We start from the raw sequence: 23,541 nt of genomic DNA on the forward strand, positions 1-23,541 counted from the left end.
GGGATTTAGTCTATATGAACAAAGGCTTTTGTTCACTAAAAGTAATTTTTAACATGGTAAACAAAAGTAAGTCAAGAAAATGGTAAACAAAAGTAAGTCAAGAAAAAGCCTAAAGAAATGAAAGTGATCCCTGGTGAGGCAGTTTGATATTTCATACATGTTTATTTCATAGAATAAAAATCTGTCGTAGTGCAAAAGTATGTGTGAGAAGTCATGTTGGTGTAAACCCATCAGTGTGTGGAGTGCTTCTTCTTCCACATGGTAACTCAATATGAGTCAGATTCCTGTCTGAAGCTCCTCTCAGGTCACCAACAGGTGATCTGCTCATCAGGCTTCAGAGCTGCTTCAAAATGTCCCAGTCGTTCGAGTCTTTGTCCTGCAGAGGGCGCGTCTTGTCTTCATACCTTGATGTGAATCTGCCGGGCAGAGGAAACCACAATGAGTTTCAGTTTGGTTTCAGCATTTCACGTTTTTGCATCCTGGTAGAAAACTCCAGCAACCAGCAGACATTCATTGAAGAAGACAATATAATATGATACTTTTCTGAAAATGATTTGAAACAAAGGAAATTCAGATATTTATGAGAACAAGTTGAACTGGTTTCTGCTGCTTCACTGTTACTGTTAACAGAAGGTAACATTTTCTTATTTGTCCAGTATCTAGAACCTACAGACCAAACAAGTCTGAGCTGAAAACATGACAGGCAGACGAGAAGTTGAGATCTGTCTTCATCAAACACACTTCCTACGTGTTTCTGAGCTCGGACATGTTGGCCATGTTTCTACTTGCCCATCTGTGCATTATCTTTCATCCCATACCCTGCACAGCAAACATAAGACAATAAAAACCCAACAGCAGCTGAAAATGTTCATCTTCATTCTGCGTTTGGTCATTAAGTGACCAGACTGTCAGTGTGCCTGGTGTCTGGTGAGATGTAGAGAATAATTAGCTAGGTTAACTCTCACTAAGGAGGAGAAGAACATAGGAGAGAGCATGAGGGGGGAGGGATTATAACAAAACATCAGAGAAAGTTCCAGTAACTGTTAAACTGGTGCCTTCTCTGTGGACTTCCTGAAAATACTGACAGCATGTCTGGCACATTTGTGTTTCGGTTTGTGTAATCTAGTGAATGCAAATCTATCTGGGTAGACCATTTATGTGTAGATCTGGGATTTGTCACTCAGGTATTATTAGCGTGTATAAGATGCTCATTAGCTCCTCCTGTTTTCTAAAAACCATATGTTGTTGCCATGGTTAGACAAAATAACAACTGTCCAAGAATTGGACTGTTGTGTGATACACAGTATCATAACTGATACAGTATCATAAAACAGTTACAATGTTCATCTAAACATTCAACAAATCAACCTGAAACTGAAGAACAAAGTCCAGAAACAGAAGAAAGCAGAACTAAAGCTACAGAGCTTTAGTTCTGCTAAAGCTCTGTGGCAACAGAAACCTTTTGCCACAACAGAAACCTTTAAAGGAAGCTGATTCTAATAGAAAACATCATTTTGTGTTCAATTCAATGACACCAGTATTATTGTACCGATTGAGTTGAATTCGGGTTCAGGAAATATTACACAGGCTCATCTAAATCCTGACTTTCTGGAGGTATGATCCAGGTTCCTCCTGGCTCATACTCACCATCCTGACTTCATAAACATCCTGTTCAGGTATCAAGACTATCATATCATAAAAACATATCAGAAGAAAATCTCCATACATTCTCTCGGTGTTTATGTACATACACACAGTGAGATGTGGATCCATGTGGGATTAAACACCAAGCCGGTCTGAATAGGACGCTGAAAACTGATCACTCAGTGTTGATGTTGATGCCATGGCTGAACAAACCTCTGTAACATGAAGTCTTCTTTTATTGTGTTTTTTTTGTTGCTGTTGTTGTTGTTTTGTACATTATAGTATTAGTGGCTTGTATACTTGCAACATCACAGTGGTGGAATAAATTGTTCTTAAACTTGTTTTTTTGCTCTTGTCACTCGTATAATTTAAAGACAAACTTCAGACGGTTTGAATAGAAGAATTGGTTTGAGTTAAAAAATTGTTTCTGAATCTAATTGTGACCCTAAAGATCAGAATTGAATCATTAGACATTGAAAGGCCTCATTCACCAGTCTGTGATGTCATTCTGTCAATGTGGGCAAAAACATCTCTATGCCAAGAAAGACCAAAGGCGTATATGAAGGGAAAATCTTTGCACATTCTCTTTTTTTGTATGTATTCTACAACCCAGGTTTGTTGATGAACAGTGACTCAGCGTTCCTATGGGAACCGGTTCTGACCTCGCTCAGCAGAGCCCAGACCTCTGAGTCAGAGTGAACCACCAGGCGCAGAGCTGAGATGGGCTGCAGAACTTCAGCTATTTCTCCTTCAGCCACTCCGTTGTAAAATTCACCTGCAACAAACACAGCTGGTTACCAACCACAGTGTGTTAGAACCACAGCCAATCAGGCTGCAGCTCAGGGTTGATCAGTTAGCCATGATTCTGACAACTAATCAGATAAGAAACCGGCACATTGTAAAAATTTTTAATTGAATTAAAAATATATAAGTTATAAATATGCAAATAAACAAATAATTCAGTTCCTATTTTAAATAAGAAAAACCTTTTATTGAGTAGAAATGCAATAGTAGCCATCTTTTAGTATATGCTTGATCACTTGGTTAATTTTTGCATTAAACAATTATTAATTAGACAGCAAAAGGTCAATAGGAGATTTATTTACAGGATTTTTCAGTCAGTTTACTCCAGTTAATTAATAAATTACTAAATTAGTTGACAATTACTTAAATAATTGATTAATCATAACTAGTCATGTCAGCCCTAGACTAGCTGGGTTTAGCTTTTTGATTTTATACAATATTAATACCACTGCTCTTTTAATAGCCCCCAGCCAGTTACACAGACACTGTTTCCATGCCGACACTGACCCTTTGCTTCTTTTTGAAGATGATAGATAACTCCTGATTATTAGCACCTCTAGAACAACGCTGGTCTGGGACCTGTTTGGTGTAAATGTTGCTTTTATCCTCAAACTTTCACTTCTTGTCAGCTTATTCTGGAACAGGAAACAGTATCCATGGAGAAGGTCTGACATCAATATCATTGTTTACAAGCTGCTCTGCCTTCACAGAATGCTTTCCCACAGACTTCCTTTTGCCCACAGAATAACCTCCATGGCAGGTGGCCTAACATAGGCTGAGTTATTGGTTATCAGGCCTGACTCATCCTGTGGAGGAGATTCATTAGAGGTTCAGGTCTGTGTTTTATAAAGGGACATGCAAACATGATGACACCTGTTCCATAAATCCAGGCTGTTTATGATCTGCTGCACTAGAATATGTCTAGAGGAAGTGTGTGTTCAGTAAATGTCATGCTCAGATGCAACAACTCCTTTCAGTTTAGTCTGCAGGTTGGATGCTGTCTGCTCCTAACACCTGGTGACAGATCAGTTTATTAAGACTAATTCTGTCTTTCTTTGCTTGCAGTGGTACAGAGTAAGATCAACCTGATACATTAAGGCCACTATCTGATGGACTCAACATGTAATTTACTCACCAATAATAACAAAGTTGCTGTCAGACCTCTTGTATTTAATTGGTGAGCCAGCCAGGAGCTTCTCTGCAGCCATTGTCTATGAGACGCAAACACAGAAGAGTCAGAGCCTGGAGAAAAGAACCATGTTTTACCCCAGCACAGAGAGGGACGCCATGTTTTAATGACTGGTAAAGACTTAACATGATTTTTTATTGCTAAAGAACCCTCGCAACATGCAAACCAAGGAATATGAATGAAGTGGAGGCCAGAGTTCATCAGTAGGTGTCCTAAGAAAGCATAAGGACATTTTGTTTTTGTTAGTTGTTGAAAGATCCCATCATTCATCTAACTACAGTTGTTTTACCAGAGGCCTGGGTTGACTAAATGCTTAATAGAACAACTTAAATATGATTGAGCTTTAGGATTTGTTAAACTGGATCTCTTAAAATAAGCCTGAACATTTTAAAAGAAACAAATCAGTATTTTCTTGTAGGTAAAGCCTTCACATATGACTTCATTTTGCTGCTCCAGGCCGATGCAGTGCTGTTTGAAATGGAGGACCGTGACTTGTACACATCATCAAGTCAAACTGGTTTCTGTGGGAAGATAAAGCTTTTCAAAATAAGGGTTTTGATCTTTTCGTTGTGCCATTTCCGTCCATTTTGTTCACTGAGTTTTATGTTTTACCTAATGACATGGTAAAACATTGTGATTGTGAATGCTGGAATTTCTGGCCCCATGCAGACAGACTGAATCCTCCATCAGGCTGATAACGCCTCTGCTTCTCCATCCTCTCCTCCAGGTCTTTTTTGATCTGAGGAAGATTCTCATCATTTCCGATGTTTTCAGCAACTTCAATCAAAAGAAGCTTCACTAAATCACTTTACTTTCCTTTTTTGTTGTTGCTAATTTATCCAAATGACCTTTGACTTAAGTTCTGTCACTTTTTTAAAAATACCCAAGTTCTAGAATTATTTCAATATTCTGATGTAATATATTCAGAGAACATAGTTTTCCTTGCCAGCTGCTCCTGCCATGCTGCACTTCCCTTTGGCCGCAGTGCAACTTGAAGCCAGGTTGGACTTATCTCCTGTATTGTGGTTTCCCTCTTATCTTCCACTCAGGGATCCAGTGTCAGTCTAACTTTACTCAAAGGTCAGCTGTCACATAAACACTTTTCCCTTTTAGTGTGCCTTAAGAGTGGCTGAACACACACACACACACACACAATGCAGAGGGTGGTGCAGTGATAACAGATAGCTTGTTCTGCTGGGTGTTTCCTGTTACATTGCCACTCTTTCCTAAGGCATCAACACCTGTAATGAAAACCAAGACTGGACGCCGTCAGCAGGTAGAGCAACCAGAGAACACACATTCGCATGGAGCACACACGCGCACACAAACGCACACACACACGGGTTACTCACATTGCCGGGGAGAACTTCCACTGTGGTGTTGTGGAATTTATCCTCCACTGCCTGGCTGTTTCCACTACGAAACACATACCTACAGAAAAAAAAACACACATTTTTATTGACTAATAACTCAGCAATAATAGTGGACTAGATTACCATAATGTTTAATTGAGTTTATTGCAGGGTTTGTAATTAATAAATTGCAATTAATCAAATTTTATCAAAAACTATATCGACAAAATGAGCAACATTTTCATTCAAGGAACCTTTTTGCTGCTAAATTATTGAGTAATCAGATACGTATCTCAGCTCACCAACAAAGATATTCATTGTTTTTATTATGTTTTTTATATTATTCCACCATCAGATTGGTGCAAAGTTGTTCTATCCATTCCAAAGTTTCAGAAACTCCTGATCATTCATGGACAGTAGACAATGATGTTAGTGTCTGTGTTACATGTTTATCATTGTTATGTTGTTGGCTTGAATTCTGATAAGCTAACTCATTTTAGAACAATAGACAATAATAGTCTCTTCCAGCATTTCATCAGATAGTTTTTTGAAGCAGAAATGAACCCCTATTGGTCCAAGAACAGCGACTTTGTCATCTATTGACAGATGCATCAGATTCAAGGATGAATCAGAAACATGCAAGTAGTTTTATTCTTGTTTGTGGCCTTTGGGTGCAGCTTTGTGATCCTCCCACTGCATATGACCCTCTGCAATGTTGACCTTCATAGTGCCAACTTAAATTTTTTTCTCCAGAATGCACCTAGTGAGTCAGAGGCAAAAACTATTAACACCCTTGATAGATATAAAAAAAAGCTAGCTAGCTAGCAAGGGTATGTTAGAGGTTGGCTAGCAATAGACTCAATTGCCTCAGGTCAAAGAAATCATTGGGGGCATCTGCACATGAGTCAAGGATTTGCCTGACAGAAAAAAAGAAAACAGAAAAAAAAACTACAAGATGAAATAATCCTGTCACGACAAAATTTAATAGATGATGTTAATGTATCTAAGGCCAACATACAAATATATTTTTTTTATGAATTTAAGGCATTTTAAGTCATTCCTTTTTGATACTTGAAGATTTTTTAAAGCTGTGCAAACATTTTTTTTTACGTTTGAACCGTACAAATAATACTGATGGTATTAATTTATATGTACGATGAATCAGACTGAAACTGTTGTCTTTTAAGTGACTCAGGTCAGTTTGTTGGAGATAAAAAAATATTTATCCATATCTCTACCTCAATATGCTCAGTTATGATCCACATAAAGTATAAGAAGTAAATAAAACCTAAAACTAAACTGTTTTAGTTGCATCTTAAATCAACTATTCAGCAACATGCAGTTTACTGAGAACTCATTAAACTGACTGTGTTCACAGCAGGTAAATTGGGTTCAGGTTAACAGGATCAATATTTTCCAATATTTTCTCCTTGCTGTGCACAGTTTGCCTTTAAACTTCTTGTCCTTGAGCATGAACACTAAAATTTTATATCAGAGTCTTTCTAAAACCATACATACTTCCTCCCCCCTCAGATGATAGAGCTTTAAAACAAAATTTATTTTTTATTTGTAATGTGTGTGTTTTTTTGTTTGTTTTTTTTTCTGTTGCTTTTTAAATTAAAATTTAGCTTTAAATTCAAGCAGAATTTGAAGTATAAAAGCTTTAACTTCTGCTTCCAATACCGGCTCAAAGTGCAGAAAGTATCATCTGTTCACACTTCCAAAGCTACAGTATAAGAACTGGCTATTAATCACCTCCCCATCAGGCTGATCAAAAAGCTAAAACATGACTGACCCGGCTATGCGGATGGGCTGAGGGAAGCTGAAGAGGATGTAGTCGCCCCGGACCGGCGTCAAAGCCCACATGAAGTCACTTCCTTTGTAAAGCCGCTCCAGGCTGTGCAGCTGGTAGTGTTTCATGCTGCTGTTCACTGCAGCAGTTGGGTTACTGTGAGCCTGAAACAAACCCTGCTTCCCAAAGTCCTTATCCTGCAGTTGAGGAGAGACAGGAGGGAATGAGATGAATGTGCTATCAGACGAGGAGGGCAGCATTTCCACCGCCATGCACAGTGTGAACTGTAGCAGGGGAAATGCTTCCTGCTCCCTTACCCCAAACCTGGAGTTCTGCTCTGTGAAATATTTTGCGAAAAATATGTAGCTTTTTAAAAAATTATTATTATTATTTTGTGGCCACTATAATTTTTGAAATTGTGTAAAACAAAGACAGACTGCTACCACAGATTTTTCCTAAGCACAGATTGTGGATGATAGGAGATACAACAGCATTTATAAATAAAGTCTTTTGTTGTTGCATCAAGCAGCAGCCCTCTCCACACCCCAAGTCCTGTCTAGAGATCATTCTCCCACCAAGTCCTGGTGAACATAAACTACTACAACAAAAAAACATTAAAAGATAAAAGAGACAATGAGCTGAGCCACAGCTGTCCTTGTATAAACAGTCTGTGTTCCTTCTGACAGAATCATCCTCTAAATTACTGAATATGAGCAAAACTTTATCCACTCAAACATTTGCTCTCTTTGAGACTTCAGTTCTCGGTCAGGATTTTCATTTTTCATTCAGAAAACGGTTTTCTGATCAAGAGAGAACAATAAGTATTATCGGAAGTATTTTACATTTTTGTGATTCTTTCTCTCCATGGAGTAATTTAAATGTAATCAAAGAAGCTATCTGCTGCTTTTACTGAATGTGGCACTCCACACAAACGGCGCTCGTGGCGACAGAGGTCAGAGGTCAGCGGTTCACTCACCTTCAGTTGTTGTAGTTTTCCAGGCAAAGAGGAATGAAGACCAACATGCTGGAAGAGCGAGGGCTTACATCTCCTCTTCAGCATTGCCTTCTGAAGGTCACAGTGTTTCTGCAAAAAGAAACCCACTGATGATTAGTGAGAGCAGAGATCATGTGTTGGATTAGAGTCATTATTATGCTGATATGCTGTGTGCAGAAGCTGAAGATGAAATTAAAATCCTCCAAAAGGCTGAATGAACACATCCAGAGAGATCCAGGACTGGTAGTCTGAGACTCAGAAGAGCTAACAAACGGCTGACCAGCCACATGCAGCTACTCTCTTTCTTTTGTTCCTCACAGAGACAAGTCAAAATAAAGTATCTTTTCTTGAAAAGTATCAACTACCACCTCCTTTCGACTTCTAGCCAACAAAGACACCGAGTGGTGCAGTCGTTACAGATGACTGCAGTTCAGTCATCTCTGACCACTGAACCACTAGCACAGCTAAACCAGAAGATTCAGTAACCTCATGACTCATTGGCCAGGTCTTAGTGCGATTCACTTGCTTATACTTGGAGCATGTGGTCAATCAAGAAAACCCGGAGTGGAGTTTTATGGAATCCATTCCGCTTTAGTTTATCAATAAAGTGGAATGGATTCTTCAACAAAGCATTAGAAATGTGGTGGGAACTGTACTGGAGCACAACCAAAATCCACAAACTGGATCCTGGTGTCTTTTCCTGGGAAGACCAGATGCCGAGTGCATCGTCTACGGACCTGCTGGATCCGTTAGTAAAGGGTGAAGGAAGGCTGCGATGGCTTCAAGGTTGGAGATAACCAGGGACTCACAAGACTTCATAAGAATAGAGGTTAGAGCAACAGGACCTGGACCACAGGACCACAGGACCACCGGTCCAGGTCCTGTGGTCCACAGGACCTGGACCCCAGGACCAGAACCCGTAGAGGTCTTGGAGCAGATCGGAACATAGCAGGGCTCAGTGAGATATTAAAAATGCTGCTAAAGACTGGGAGCACATTGCTGCAGAGTAAAACACAGAGCAGCTGGACCAATGAAAAGACTCAGGGTTTATACCTGAGGGGTGTGTGGCCACAGAAGCCAATATAGATGTTGCCATGTGGCTCCAAAGTTTTCCTGAAGATGTTACATTTTCTAGCTTTAAGAGGAAGTTTTGTAATTCGTCCTGAAAACGAGGACAAGGATTTGTCTGGAGTTGTTGGAACCACCAGACTTGCAGACAAGAGTATTTTAGGCCTGGCAGAGAATATGGTGTCACATCTTGTTCTCTTCTTTTGGTTTACATCAAGCATGAGATATTTTGGGCCCAGTTTTATTTCTAAGCGCCAAACCTTGCAGGAACTTTTGTCTCATATAAGAAGTGTTGCATGTGATGACTATAATCTGGTCTTTGTCCCCACTCACACATGCTTCTTCTTTTTTTCCTTTTCAAGACAACTGGATGAAACCCAGGGTTTGTCATTGTTGGAACTCATCCTGGTGTGTGACGGTACACAGCAGTCCCTGTTAACCAGCCTCTGTGTATTTCTCCAGGCTGCAGTCCTAAACACATCCAGTCAGAGCATCCCTACTGGTCCTCCACAGCCTCAGTGGTCCACTGCTGCTATGTCCTCACGACAGGTTTAGAAAGCTGGAAGTCTTGTCCATATCAGGGCTGCACCCATCACCCGTCTCTGAATTCTTTCTTTTGGGAGATCGATCGGGAGATATTGATCTTATTCATCAATCTTCTCTTCCTCCACAAAGGTCTGAACTGACAGACCCGCCCACCAGGTCACATGCTCCATTAACAGTATTTCGCCCAATGTTGCCAACTTAGTGACTATATTTAGCAATTTCTTAGACCAAAAATAGAAAAAAAAGAAGGTAATTGGCAGCTCAGGCTTTGTATAAGCAGGTGATTGGCCAGAAATGTACACTCTGCACCAGCACAACGCAGTAAAACACACCAACAGCTTTACAAGCATGGTCAAACATGTAGAGACAGCTTTAACTTGTTCAGTCAGTGCTGGCAGGGGGAGTAATATTAATGTCAATAATAAAGAAACTGACAAAACAATAGGTTGATTACTTTGGTCAAACAAGCAAAAATGAATTACAACAAACCAAATGGTTCAGATAGGAATTATTATAATTTAAAGTAAATAATAGAGCATGACATCACTCAGAACAGAAAGCATAGAATTCGACTGGATAGATATGCACTTGTGGATCAGTCATATTGTCACTGATGTGGAATATTTTTTCACATCAGGACTGATATAGATATTAATATTAGATTGGTGCCTCTAATAATCATGTAGTAAATGAAACAATTATCATCAAACTGATGGGACATTAAAGTTTTAACAAAGTGAAAATAAACAGAGTATTAAAGTTCTTTGTGTCTGGTTGAGGTCAGCAGACTTACGTTATCTTTCTCCGGGTTGCAAACCTTCACCCACAGAATGTGATCCAGCAGCCAGTCGATGGGCTTGTCTTTGTGGAACATGAGGAAGAACTCAGCTATCATCGGGAGGTCTCTGGTCTTAAACATCTTACCTGGAAAAGAAACAATAATAAACAAACAGAAGACGTCAGAACCACGCCTCTTAGTTGGTTTCCCTCTGCAATGCTGAGTGGCAAAACAAACACACCTATGAAGCCAAGCTGGGAGAATTCCAGGTAGAGCCATTCGTTAGAAGACGCCAGGGTGGCGAATGCCTTCATGTCGCTATAGTAACCACTCTTTGCAAAAACGTCATCTTCCAGCTAGAAAACACGCATGGATGGTTAGAATCTCACTTCCAGAACATTCTGCAGAGAAATTAGTGCTGGAATAGAACAGTGTTGTATGAACTGATGAGTCGAAGAGACGCTGAGGGAAACATCACGACACATTTGAAATGCTGAAAGTCCTGTAGCTTTAAGGAAATGTTGACTGTTACCTCTTCAACAAGATCACGACCTGTCAGGTAATTATTTGTTTGAGCTGCTGAATGTTAGTCATCCAGGGCCACATTTGTTTGCCTTCTGGTTTGCTTTGGCCATTTTTCTTCAGAGAGTAAATATTTGCAAAGTGTTATTTTGTGTCATTTCTTTTGTCATAACCCCAGAGCCAGGTTGTGACATCAGCACACATCCTAATTTCAATTGTTGACCGGCATAAGGTAGAAACTATTAACATTTCTTCCTGTTTTCTTTTCATGCTTTTGTCAAATGTTTCAAAACTCTGCTTTATGTGGCGTACTTTAACTGAAAGGTGCGGACTGTTTCGACTGTTTAATTGTTGAATTACAACATTAAATCAAGAGACCCTTTTAATGAATTAAGATATTGTGAAAAAGTCTAATTATTCCAGGAACTTTAACACCAAAGGAAATTACATAGATTATACACAGATGGAAGCCTGTATTTCTGTTAATCATGATGAATTAATAGAAACATGAAATGTAGAGTCAGACTATTAAATCAGGCAATAAAAAACATATTTTATACAGAAATGTGGGCTTAATTAGAAGTATGCTCAATACCTACTTAAAAGTTGTTGTCTTCAAGAGATACCTTAAATTTGACAATTGGGCTTCATCAAATTTGAACTCTTTTAAATTTATTGAATATGACTGTATGAGGAAAATCTACATTTCTTGTACAACTGTGAAGTATGTCATTTAGAAAACAAAGAACTGTATCCTGAAGTTTGTCTGTGTGATGTTCTCCCTGACCTGTTGCATATGGTCCGGTACCTTCAAACTGTCTGTTCCTTGGTTGATATTTGAAAAAAAATAATCTCATGTTTTTCTATCATTTTTTCTTAAAGATGTTTTTTGAAAGTAGTGTGTTTCGCAAAACCGCAATGGAAACACTTTCTTTGCATAACACAAGTCACATGATCAACAACCAGGTGTTACTCCTGATGAAGAAGACTTCATTTTTAAATGACTTATCGCATGAACATATTCCTGTGTAACTTAAAATGTATTTTCTATTTAATGGAAACAATGTAATTGCAGATTTGCATTTTTTCCGACATTGGCGGATTAATGACAAAGGTTTGTGCACAGTCACAGGTGACATAACTCCAGTCATGATGGTCAAAATGTCTCATACATGAAATCTGAAGTTGCTTCATGGTAGAAATCTAAAATCACCTGAACATAGTACGTTCCTTTGTCCTGAGCATACAGCATGAGGAAGCTGTAGTCCAAATTCTGCTTAGTTCGCCATCTGCAAAACAAAACAGAACAAATTGCCTTTTTTTTCTATCTGTGAGATAAGCAACATGATGAACACATTCTAACATTCTCATCAAACAGAAATGTTCGTTATCAGGCAAGCTGTGGCAGCACAGGTATGCAGCAGAACAGGAAGTGATGTAAGCAGACAGTGAACCTCCTCATCAGTGTAACCAAGCTCAGCTGAATGAAGAGATAAAAGAAAAAGCAGAACAAAAAATTGTCCTTCTGATTAGATCAGCAGCAGAGCTACGCAGGAACGAGTGAAAGGTTAACAAAATGCCCTTCAAGGTCACTCAGGTTTTGACATGGCATTTTATATTGACTTAAAAAATATATCTTTGGAAGCTAAAAAAAGAAAAGATTCAGAGTGGATATTTTCTGTGTATTGTTTGGCAGCAAACTTTACTGTTACAGTATGAAAGCTGCCTGTGTGTCTAATAAAAATCCACAGTTCACTCAACCACAACCCTGCAAAAACATCTTACCAAGTATTTTAGGTAAGATTTCAATCAGTATATTTGAAATAAGACAAATACATTACAAGTAACTTGTCAGTAAAAAATATCTTCTTTTAAGTGAAATATTTTGCCAGTGGAACTATTCCTTTTTTTTAATGAATATTTTTTTTAAAAAGAGCTTGTTGGACTTAAAACAAGCTCCCATATCTTTCTGAAAAGTTACTTGCAAGTGAGTTTTATCTTATTTCAAGTGCACTAAGATATTGCACTAAAAACAAGATAAAAATACTTTAGAGTTTTTAGAGTGAAGAATTGGATGAAAGTGGACAGATGATGATTCAACATGAATGATTTTAGCAACAAATATAATCTCTTCACTCAGATTTACTTTGTGCAACAGAAGTACAAAGTATTGATTTCTTCATGATGCTGGTTGTAAAATATAACTATTTCACTCCCATCAGAAACCATAAACCCCACTATAAAAATCGTTCTTTTGTTAGGCGTTCTGTTATCACCCAACCAAGAGACACTGCTGAGAGCTGCAGTTTGTAGCAGTAATGTTAATGATTACTGATAAAACAAAAACGCATCAAGTTTTTAAAGTAAAGTTGTATTCTGAAGCTGCTACCCCTGACACCCAACCCTGGATGGATGGCAATAAAATATATTTTCTTTTATTTAAAAAATGATTTGAATTAATTGTTTATTTGCATGTTTTAATGTATTTCTAACATTGTATAAAAAGGCATAAATGGTTAAATGAAAATCTGCAGAATGTGCAAATGTGTGGCGTATTCTGCAATTGATTAATCAATTAATTGTCCAAATTATGAATGACTAAAACAATCAACATTGCAGCCATAATTAACATGAAATTCAAGCATTTTGCTGGAATTTCAATTGTCATTCTCTTAAATTTGTTATTGATGGGTTTTTTTGTTGTTGTTTTTTTTTATTGTGCTGACATCCAGACAGACTCAGTAACTATCAGCAGGGGCTTCAGACGCAGACAGATTTCACCATGACTTAGCTAAATGTCCTATTTGATGTGTTGCATACATTCACATTGGTTATGTTTGTGTTGTTGTAGCAGGGAGTACGCTTATGCATGTAGATATTTGATGCATACTTGACTCTGTCCTTGGAGTCTCCAAACGTCTCTTTGAGGGTGTTGAAGTCGGGGTAGTAATGCTGCGACGGGGAGACCACCTCCAGTAGACCAGACTGCACCTCCTTTGGAAAACTACGGAGGACAAACAGAGCAGGAGTCACAGCTTCTTAAAGCAGTGCATTACTTTGAAGGCAAAATAAATACCTTTGATGCATTTTGTTTTTAATTTGCAGAAATAAAATAAATGAACAGTGTAGTGAACATATGTCACCCTGTCATCTCCATCAGCATCAGTGATGTCTTCCCACTGTACCTTAAGACAGTGAGTTATGATTCCATGTCTCTGTTGGACTTGAAGAAGGCCTGCAGCTCCAGGTCACAGACAGATGCAGTGGAGACATTGTGCAGACCAGTGATTGTTATTATCCTGTGTACTTTTCCACTTTCTCCAGCTTCCTTTTGTTTAGTGTTGAACTGGCCCTCAGGCAGCAGCAAGTATTGAGTTATGTAACCGTCACCCTGTAACTTTCTGGCTGGGCTTGTTCTTAAATGTATAATACTCGGCACGTTGCACATAAATAAAACTTTCCGTATTCGACTTCAAATCAATAATTCTCAATTGATGACTTCACCTTTGAGATGTAGATGACAGAACCATGTGATATACACACATCAAAACCACCCAACCAATACAACTATTAAAACATTCAATCAATCACTAAGATCTCTGTATCAATAAAGAATACAACTATCTCTAGTGTGATTCTGGTATTCCTTGTTCAGAAAGAGTTTGTGCAGCATTTTGCTTTTCTGAGTGGGACCATCAGTCCTTTCTAGGCTCCCAGCAGCTCAGAAAGGATTAGGCCTGCAGTAAGCAATAAATCAATTAATCAATTAATCACATGATAGTTAAAAACAAACTTAATAATTTTATTTTGCAAGATTTATTGTTTTTCTCTTTTCTCTCTTTCTACCAAAAACTTGAAGACAAACGTCTTCAGTCTGGTGCTCTGCTCTCTACTGGCTCTCTGCTTGAAGGACAGTTTTGTTTACAGAGACGTCATTATTAATTCTATTTATTGTTGTTATTTTATATATTTAAAAAGTTTTCCAGTTCTAGTCTATAAAATCCATAAGAATGTAAAGTTTATTGATTTTTGTGAATGTGTTCTTGCATTGCCATGTCATTACCTTTATATTACTTGAAAATGGTTTCACAACAACAATATTATTGTTTATCACAATAACTTCTGGGTCAAATGATGATCCAGCAGCTGTTGAGTCTCAGTAAATCTGGATGTTTTTTTGGTTTGTTTTGTTTTTTCTTATACATACAGCATAAAATCATGACATTTTAAGGTGGCTGATTACACTGGGTTACAAAAAATATGTTTTGAAAGTTGTTTGTTTTTTCAACTGAATAAGGACAATTTTAGCACCACTGAATCCAAAAATGACATCCATTTTTATCAATAGTTTTCATTCTAATTTGACTTAGAGAAATTTAGTCTTCTGACTAAATCGATGAAATTTTTGTGACATTATCAATTTATTTCCATTAATATTTCTCATCCAAAAAATGAATGAGAAATGAACTGAAAATTACGTCTTCATTGTGTAAAGTTCTGTCTCTTTTCTGTCTGATGGATTCTCTCCTCCTGCTCATTGATCCAGATTGTCAGGAAACTGATCCAGATGTCAGAACAAGTCCTGCATTTTGATGCTCATGTTGCTCCATGGTCCAGAAAGTTGACCTGATTTTTGGATTCATTTCATTAAAATGACCCTAAAACAGTCAAAAAACCCCAGACAATCTTTTTGATATTGACCAATGTCATTTTACAGCCTATAATAATCCATGGAAAATAAGCAATAGAAGAGGTTCTTATTTAGCAACGAGTTTCTCCCACTGGAAGCAACTAGAAGCCACTCACTTCTCAGCCAGGCTGCGTGCGATGCTCTCCACATACTGTAGATCCGTCTAAAAAAAAAAAACCAAAAAAACAGGTTAGTGAAGTTAACGTATGAAAGGAATGAATAGAACAAGGAACTGCTGTGGTATGAGGCCTCGCCTCAGTCACATTCAGTGGAATCTGTTTCTATTCAAATATGGTTGATAATCCACAGAAAACAATGGTTCACACATCAAAACTGGTTTTGCATGCTGGTACAGTGTGTGAATCTCTCTGCCAGACCCACAAAATACAAACAGCTTCTGGAACTGCAGGCCGGAAGATTCTGAATTAGAAACGTTGGTGTTATCACGCAGCGTCCGTCTCAACAAAGAGGGACATGTTATGTCCCAGAACTGCTCTGTCCTCATGCAGCATGAAGAGCAAAAAAATAAAATTAAAAAATCAAACTGAAAGATGAACTTTGCTCCAGATGTTTTCTTGGTGATAAAACATGTTTTATGAGCAGCATGCTGGGGAAAGCTCAAAGGTCTGAGTACAAACACAAGCATGAGCAGAACCATAAATGGACCGGTACCAAGGTCTGTATCAGTCCCTCAATGTGATGCCAGTGATGAGGTTTCTACACTGCTGGTCAGCTGGCTGATAGAAAACCTCAACACTCAACTGTCATGGAAAACAATTCAGCTGCTAGGGAATATTTTCAGTTGTGAAAAACACTGAGAGTCATAAAGTGGAATTATTTCTTCTAAATATTTATATATATTTATATAAAGTACTTAAAATATATAAATAATTGATCTGAGGGTCCCATGTTCTGTGCTACACAATATTATTTGCATTTTTTAAAATTTAAATTCATTAGCTAAGATTACTACAATTTTAATAATCAATATGTCGAATTATTGGTTGGTTGGAAAAATTGCTCCCAAAATCAAGTGGATCATTAGGATTATTAATCTCACACAATCTGTGTTTATTCTGCATATTTTAAGTAGTGCTGAAGCTATTAATTGGATTAATCATGTTTAATGGATTATTCAGATAATTGTCAACTAATTTAGTAATTGATTAATTGTTAACTGAAATATACAGGCTCATAAAAGGACATTTGCTGAAAGAATAACACAGTCAGAGCAGTAATTGCAAAAAATATTATAAATTTTGCATTAAAGATGAAAACAATGTCTGTAAATTTGTTCCACCCAGAACTCTATTACTGTATTTTAGGTAATAAAATGTTTATTCTTCTATTTAAAAAAGGAGCTGAAGGTTTTGTTTATTTGAATCTCTTAATGGATTTCTAACACAGAACAAATAAAAAATCTGCAGAGTGCCAATTGTCAGATAATCGTTTGCTGCAGTCCTACTTTAAAACAATGTACTGGAGCCACAGTGATAGGAAAAACAAGAAAATGATTGGTTTGAATAAAAAGCTGCATGCAACCTCAGCGACAAAGACGATGATGAGGAGCTCCTGCGTTTCTGAGGAGGTGAGGCCGGACAGCAGGGAGCTGAGGGTGCTGACCAGGTAGCTCTGCTTCTCACGCTTCACCGTGGGAATGCCCAGCACCATGCTCACTGTGGGAGGAGCAGCAGGGAGATGAACACTCAGTCAAACCCCATCGCTGCCAAACGCATACCACAGGACCTGCTCTCCTGGAATGTTCAGAAATGTAATTCCAGTGACAAGCAGAGCAGCCAAACAATGTACTCGAGTGAAAGTAGCTCTATTTCAACAACATTAAAGTAAAATCCAAGAAATGAGTCAAGTAAGAGTAAAAGAGTACTTGGTAAAAAGCCTATTCAAGTAAGGAGGAACTGATGAAATGATCAGTAATTTAATGTTTAAAAATAGCATCATCAGATGAACCAAAATATAAAGTTAAGTTTAAATTTAGGAGTTTTAATGAAGAAAGTACAAATAAGTCATAAATGATCAAAAAAATAACAAAATCCAGCAAGAATTTTTTTTTCCACATCAGTTTTTTTTTTGATTAAAAATAATAAAAACAAAAAAACACTAGTCAAACTTTAACAAAAACTGCAGGTGTGTGTCAGTGTCTGGTGAAGTTTTGGTTAAAATATGTTTGTTTTTCACTCAGTGAGCAGAGAATCCAGAAATGATTCTCAAGAAAGAGTAAAAATACTTAGAATACAAATTACTCAAGTAGAAGTAAACCTCCTAAAAGTTAATTTTTTGAAAAATTTTACAAAAGTAAATGTAACTAGTTACTAGCCAACTCTGTATAATTCTAGTTGGCAACATCCTAAGGACTAGAAAGTGGTTTGAAACAAACATGAAGTTTGGATCATAAAAAAGTGCAGATACACCTTAGGGAGCTTGAGTTTATATTGATTATGTGGTTTTGTATGTGTGTGTGTGTGTGTGTGTGTGTGTGTGTGTGTGTGTGTGTGTGTGTGTGTGTGTGTGTGTGTGTGTGTGTGTGTGTGTGTGTGTGGGCGTGCGTGTGTGCGTGTGTGTGTGCTCTGTACCTCCGCTGCGTCCTTTCCCCAGCACCACATGTGGCACCAGGCTGTCGGGATGCTCCCTAAGGTGGGGCATGTAGAAGTGAATGCTGGCCTGAGGTAGCAGCTGCCTGCCCAGGTCATCCATCAGATGCTTCACTGTTGCTGTTACACACAAAGACCAAAAACAAAAACCACAGCATTTAAAAATTATTATGATGACTATTAAGCTTTCAGATGTCAGGCTCCCTGAATGTGCTGGATTCAGACAGCCTATCCTCTGAGCTCGGGTCCTCTACCAGAGGTATCCTTGACACCTGCAGTATCTTGTGCCAAGGACTGCACATTTCTGGACTGAGATGTCTGATGTTGTTCCTGGGATCTGTTGTAGCCACTGCTCCAGTTTGGGGGTTACTGCCCCGAGGGCCCCGATGACCACAGGCACCACTGTTTTCCAGCCATTGGTAGGATTTACTGATATCAGCCACTTGGGTTACTTGCTGGTGGTACATCCCATGTAGGGGCTTGTCCTCCCATGATGGTATCCTGTGATCTGAGACATTCACTGAGCACATTGTCTGTTGAGGCTTTGTCCCTGATGTATTTATGGATCTTAGATGTTTCGTCCTAGACAGTGGTTCTCACACTCACTAGATATCAGCAATCAAACAAAGCTTACACGTGAAAACAATCTTGACAACCGATCCTGTATCCTTCTGCATACAGCCTTTATTAAAGCTACATAAGCCAGACGAACTGTAAACCCTGTAACCCTGTGCTCTTCTAACGTGTCTCACTGTTAGACTCCGTCTCGCTCAGGCTCCTTCAGGCCTGCACTCATTTCATTTGCAACTTTCTGTTCTGGAAGAAACCATCATGCAGACTGACAACACAATGCATCAACCAGGCAACGCTGTTGACGCTGTAATAAACGTGAAGTAGAGGTTGCAAACTGGAGAAAAATGAAGACATTTGTACCTTCCAAATTTGAGGTTTTGACAGATATTTTTCAGAGTTTTGTGCCTCTGGTAAGGCATCAACTGCCCAGTGGATGAAAGAGTTTTCTATGTCAGAATTTATCCAGTAAACATGTTTCCATCGCCCAGTTAGCATATGCACTCATTTTCAATCAAGCCAAAAAATCACCAAAACCTTTTTTTTTTGCCAAACTGTGGAAGATCATTAAAAATATTTCCATTTCCATCAAAGTTTCTAAAGCAATACTTTAAAATGTGGATAAAAAAAATGTTGATGGAACCATGGCTGGAGTGATGGAAGCACAAATGAGAGGGACAGGTGTATTTGCTCTTCTGTTGTTTTTGCAAGGTTTTCTAATATTGTGCAGGCCAACCTGCATCCTACCAACCTCTAATCACTTAATACAAACACTGTACATTGACCTTGTTCTGTTAGCTAATGAACAACTGAGTGTATTTTACACAAACAATACACACCAGTTCACTGCAGGGAGAGAATCACAAACAAACCCAGCATATACCAGGATGTAGCCTCTTGGGTTAAACAGTTCATGTCATCCTTCGTCACCAGCTTCTGCAAAAGTGAGCTGGAGCAGCTGGGGTTCGGCTTTTCATTGTATGTGTTCACACGGACCAGGAAATGTTTGCAGAAACCTCGGCTGTGCTGAAGCAGAACCTGTTGGGTGTATTTGCTCTTCTACAGCACTAATGTTTTGGGCTGGTCTGACTAAGTGTCCTGCTACCCACCCATGGTGCTGCTGCTGCTGGACGTGTTGCTCCAGAGGTGGCTGACGTTGGCACCGTGCGTCATGTTCCCCAGCTGCTCCAGGATGATGCTGAGGTCCTTGCTCACCTTTCCTCCCAGTTCTTCTGCCACCAACAGTCTCTTGTGCAGCATCTGCAGTTCTGCTGTTGTGGGGACAGGTGTGTACTCTAGTGATTCTGCTCACGATATGGTAGAAATTCTCATCTTGACTCAGACAAACCAGCCTGCATGTTCACTAAGAATAATATACTCATGTTTCAGGTCAGTTGTATTCTCTTTTCCAGTTTTTGCTTGTGAGTCCAAGTGAAGCTACAACGATAAGGTCCTCAAACTCATTTTATTATCAGACAGATAATAAAATGAGTTAAAAAAATTCTAAATGTAAAGGATCACCTCAATTAAGAGACAAAGTTACCTTATGTGGAAAACTAATTGTCCCCTGTTGGGTCACTTTTGGCAGCAAAAACTCCCAAACATTTGCAAAAACTTACATTTTATTGCTATGGAGGAATTGTGGCCTACTCACAACCCCAGACCACCACATGACCACCACCATGCTTTACTGTAAATGTGAGTTTTTTTTTTTTTTTCTGAAAAATTAGTTTTGCAATTTGCATAAGTACCACCTTTGTCTCATTTCTGTTTTTCAAACCTGTGTTATTTTGGGTCACTGCTGGCCAATCATTAAACCCCTGACTTGTGATTGGTTGTTCCCATGGGGAAGTAACTCAGCGGCAAAGTTCAACTCTGGAACAGCATTTCACCTCCAAAACCGTCGGTGGGAGCAGAGATGTATGCTTAGGCAGCAGGTATTTATAAATACAGGAATGTATTTTTTTGTTTCCAGAAAGTATTTTCTGTCTTTAGTAAATTATTTGGAAAATACGGATGATGTGGCCCGAAGTGGTTCTTGCGCTGATCAATTGTTTTTCACAATAAGCCCTCCATCTCACAGTAAATTATTCAGTTAGTATTAGATAAGAATAGAACATGGTCTGATTTTAAAAATTGTGAAATGATCTGAAAAAATTGTCAAATGATCATGTGATCACCTCTGTGGGGAGAATGATGTTTGTGGATCTTCCTTGCTGCAGCTGTTCATTGGCTGACATTAGGAAGATGAGACAGAAACTGATCAGGTAGAGAGGGACAGTTGCACAACATGCACAGTTATGAAGAACTGAAGAGTTTTACGACACACATAAAAGGTAAAGTAAAACCCTAATTGTTATGCCTAACAATTAGGGTTAATAGCTGTAGTGACTGGAAGTGAAAGCAGTTCTGTTACTCATTCTGAGCTACCCTGACCTCGGTGTTGATCCTGATCCAGTCTGATTCTACAGATCAGCAGAACCAAAATACCTCAAGTCCAACACGGTTTAACAAAATCGAACTATTTCAGCATGAAGATTCCAATAATCAGTTTCAGTTGATGAAATTTGCCGTCATACAAACCAACCCGCGCTGCAGGGCAACGTAAAAATTAGGCTTTTTTTCCAATATGTTTGTTTTGGAAGGTAATCGGACCTACCTCCATCATCCGGAAATGATGTTATCCAAGAAAGTGACAGAAAACACGCGATCACCAACAAACATCCAATTCGCAGGGGGTAAAACCTCATCTCATTTCTCACTGGCAGTCCTTCCTCTGTCAATGTGCGTCTGTCCGCAAGACTGCATAGACAGCAGGTGGACGGCTGCAGGTGAATGCCCAGGTTAGCGTTAGAGGCTTGTTATTGGCTGTTCACGGCTTGCAACTGACTACGTCAAAAAGTACTAAACACACCTATTTCGTGCAGCCCAGGTATGGACTGGGCTGCATGAACTGTTCTGCTAACGGTAGGGAGACGTTTGAGCGACATCTTGTGGTTGATTATGCAATAACAGGTATGACACAAGCTAATGTCGTTCAGTGCAGAAACAGCAGGAGTTTGATTCAGTTGCTTTATTGTTCAGGCGATGTTTAGAGGACAATGGGAATTTACTCCGTGAGTGTTGGCTGTCAGGGGAAGAAAACGAAGATCAAATCTCTGCTTCATGTGATGTCACGTGATTTAAAAAGAAAAAAAAGGAAGCAAGGAAAGAAAGAGGAAGAAGACAAAAGCAAGATTCACATTGCATCGAACCAACACAGTCCTCTGGTTGTCACGTGGATTCAGTGTGTCTTTATATAGCAGGATTCCGCACGGCATTTCCGCCAGGGGATGTAGCTCAGTGGTAGAGCGCATGCTTTGCATGTATGAGGCCCCGGGTTCAATCCCCGGCATCTCCAGTGGGACTTTTTTTTTTTTAATGAATTTTTCGCACAGTAAATTATTCGAAGATTAAAACACTTTATGCCATTAATGTACAATAGATAATCCTTTTGGAGAACTTTATAACTTTATCTTGTACACTCCAACTCCAAGCACATAAATAGCAAAAAGTAGAAGCCGATTGATGTCTGTTTTTTTTTTAAATTTGTCTGATGTGATGTTGTAACACCAATGTCGTTTACAGCAAATGAATACATAACTAACAGAGCTAAAGGTGGAAACACCTCAGTCTGTGTTCAATAAATCTATATTATATGTGTCATTAAGTGAACTGAGTTACTGAAATACACAATGGAGAGAGCCACAAAAATCTCTAAAATATCTTCTTTCCAAGTGTTTTTTTTTAGTATTTAGCAAACAATAATATGCTTGGTAATTAGTTGAGAACACTTTGGTTTGGCCCAATAAGCAAAGCAAAGTGGAGATGGACTGAGGAGAATCCAGAACTTTAAGAGGGCAAAGTCAGTGAATGTTATAAACAGTTCTGACATGCACATTAATAATCACAGTTCAGTTCCACACTGCTCTGATTGTTGGTCTGAAGCACTGACCCTGGTCCTCCCTGGCCCAGTGCATCACTGGTGGTTCACCAGCATTTGATCATCAGCCACAGGGTTACATCATCACAGATCTGCGTAATTATTACACTGATGGACACTGAGACAATATGCTGTCCTCTGACCCCTGAACGGCTTTATTAGTAAAAATCGTCATGTGGTCCTCAGAAGGGATCTGTGGTGAACGTGGGAGAGGGTCATTCAGAGCAACAGACACAACACGGAGTGTAAGAAAAAGAGCATTTTCGTTGCTACGGGCAACAACTAAACGAGTCCTTCACAGTCACAGACACACAGCTCCTTTCATATTTATAACAAGATCCCCCATCCAGCTTCCATCACCCATTAACCCCAAGTCACCTTTGACCCTTCCCAGCAGCTGCATTCAGGAGGAAGTAGTCTGTTGTCACGGTGACAGAGGAAACGTTTAATAGACTTTGACTTTCAAAAAGTTGCATTGTGAAAGGACCCAAACATCCATCCTGTTCAGGGTTGTTTCACTGACATATCTATTTATGGCAGTTTTACACCTACGCAAGTGTGTTACACTGTGTGTGCAGCTAATATTTCAAAATTAACAAGCAAATCTAATGCTATCCATCACTTTGTTAGGATTAAAGATGCATCATGCATTTCCATATTTTTGTAAACTTTATTCATGTTCATAAGTCAAAAACGACAAAGTTCTTTTACAACGAAAACAAGCATAGAAAACTGTAGAAGATTAAAACATAAAAAGAAACGATAAAACAGCAAATACAATGGCTCTGACTGAAACCTTTCTCTGTACGGAAAATTTAAAAAAGCAAAAAAAAAAAAAATGTTTTACACATTCAAATCAGATCAGCAAGCAATTTGATTCTAAGCAAGTGTGCATCCAATTTTTAATAAAATATGAAGTGAGGCAGCTGTAGTTCTTTTTATATTACTTGACATGGTGACCAACAATGCAAGTTGATTGAACATGCAATAAAATCTGAGAA

At 38.7% G+C, this 23,541-nt stretch overlaps 1 protein-coding gene and 1 non-coding gene across 4 annotated transcripts; one reads left to right on the plus strand and one right to left on the minus strand.

Moving 5' to 3' along the window:
• Nucleotides 1-142: 142 nt before the first annotated feature.
• zgc:154054 (Alpha-1,3-mannosyl-glycoprotein 4-beta-N-acetylglucosaminyltransferase B-like) lies at nucleotides 143-21,411 on the minus strand. Of its 3 annotated transcripts, none has more exons than XM_055023311.1 (15): nucleotides 21,218-21,411; nucleotides 19,668-19,826; nucleotides 17,971-18,108; nucleotides 16,922-17,055; nucleotides 15,496-15,542; nucleotides 13,580-13,693; nucleotides 11,903-11,978; nucleotides 10,409-10,523; nucleotides 10,183-10,313; nucleotides 7,758-7,865; nucleotides 6,785-6,978; nucleotides 4,990-5,068; nucleotides 3,584-3,659; nucleotides 2,307-2,419; nucleotides 143-416 (listed from the first exon to the last, which is right to left on the minus strand). In XM_055023311.1, exons 1-15 carry the CDS (start codon nucleotides 21,306-21,308, stop codon nucleotides 399-401), a joined length of 1,593 nt encoding a protein of 530 aa, XP_054879286.1. In that variant the 5' UTR covers nucleotides 21,309-21,411; the 3' UTR covers nucleotides 143-398. The 3 variants fall into 3 exon arrangements, with proteins under 3 accessions (XP_054879286.1, XP_054879284.1, XP_054879287.1); XM_055023309.1 differs by having other exon boundaries at nucleotides 19,668-19,829; nucleotides 21,218-21,410; XM_055023312.1 differs by lacking the exon at nucleotides 19,668-19,826 and having other exon boundaries at nucleotides 21,218-21,410.
• A 475-nt stretch (nucleotides 21,412-21,886) lies between these two features.
• Nucleotides 21,887-21,958, plus strand: trnaa-ugc (transfer RNA alanine (anticodon UGC)). Its single transcript has one exon. It is a non-coding gene; the product is annotated as a tRNA-Ala (tRNA).
• The last annotated feature ends 1,583 nt before the right edge of the window (nucleotides 21,959-23,541 follow it).

This window comes from Poeciliopsis prolifica, unplaced genomic scaffold (genome assembly GCF_027474105.1).
Source record: "Poeciliopsis prolifica strain line A6 unplaced genomic scaffold, Auburn_PproV2 SCAFFOLD098, whole genome shotgun sequence".
NCBI classification, from domain to species: Eukaryota; Metazoa; Chordata; class Actinopteri; order Cyprinodontiformes; family Poeciliidae; genus Poeciliopsis; species Poeciliopsis prolifica.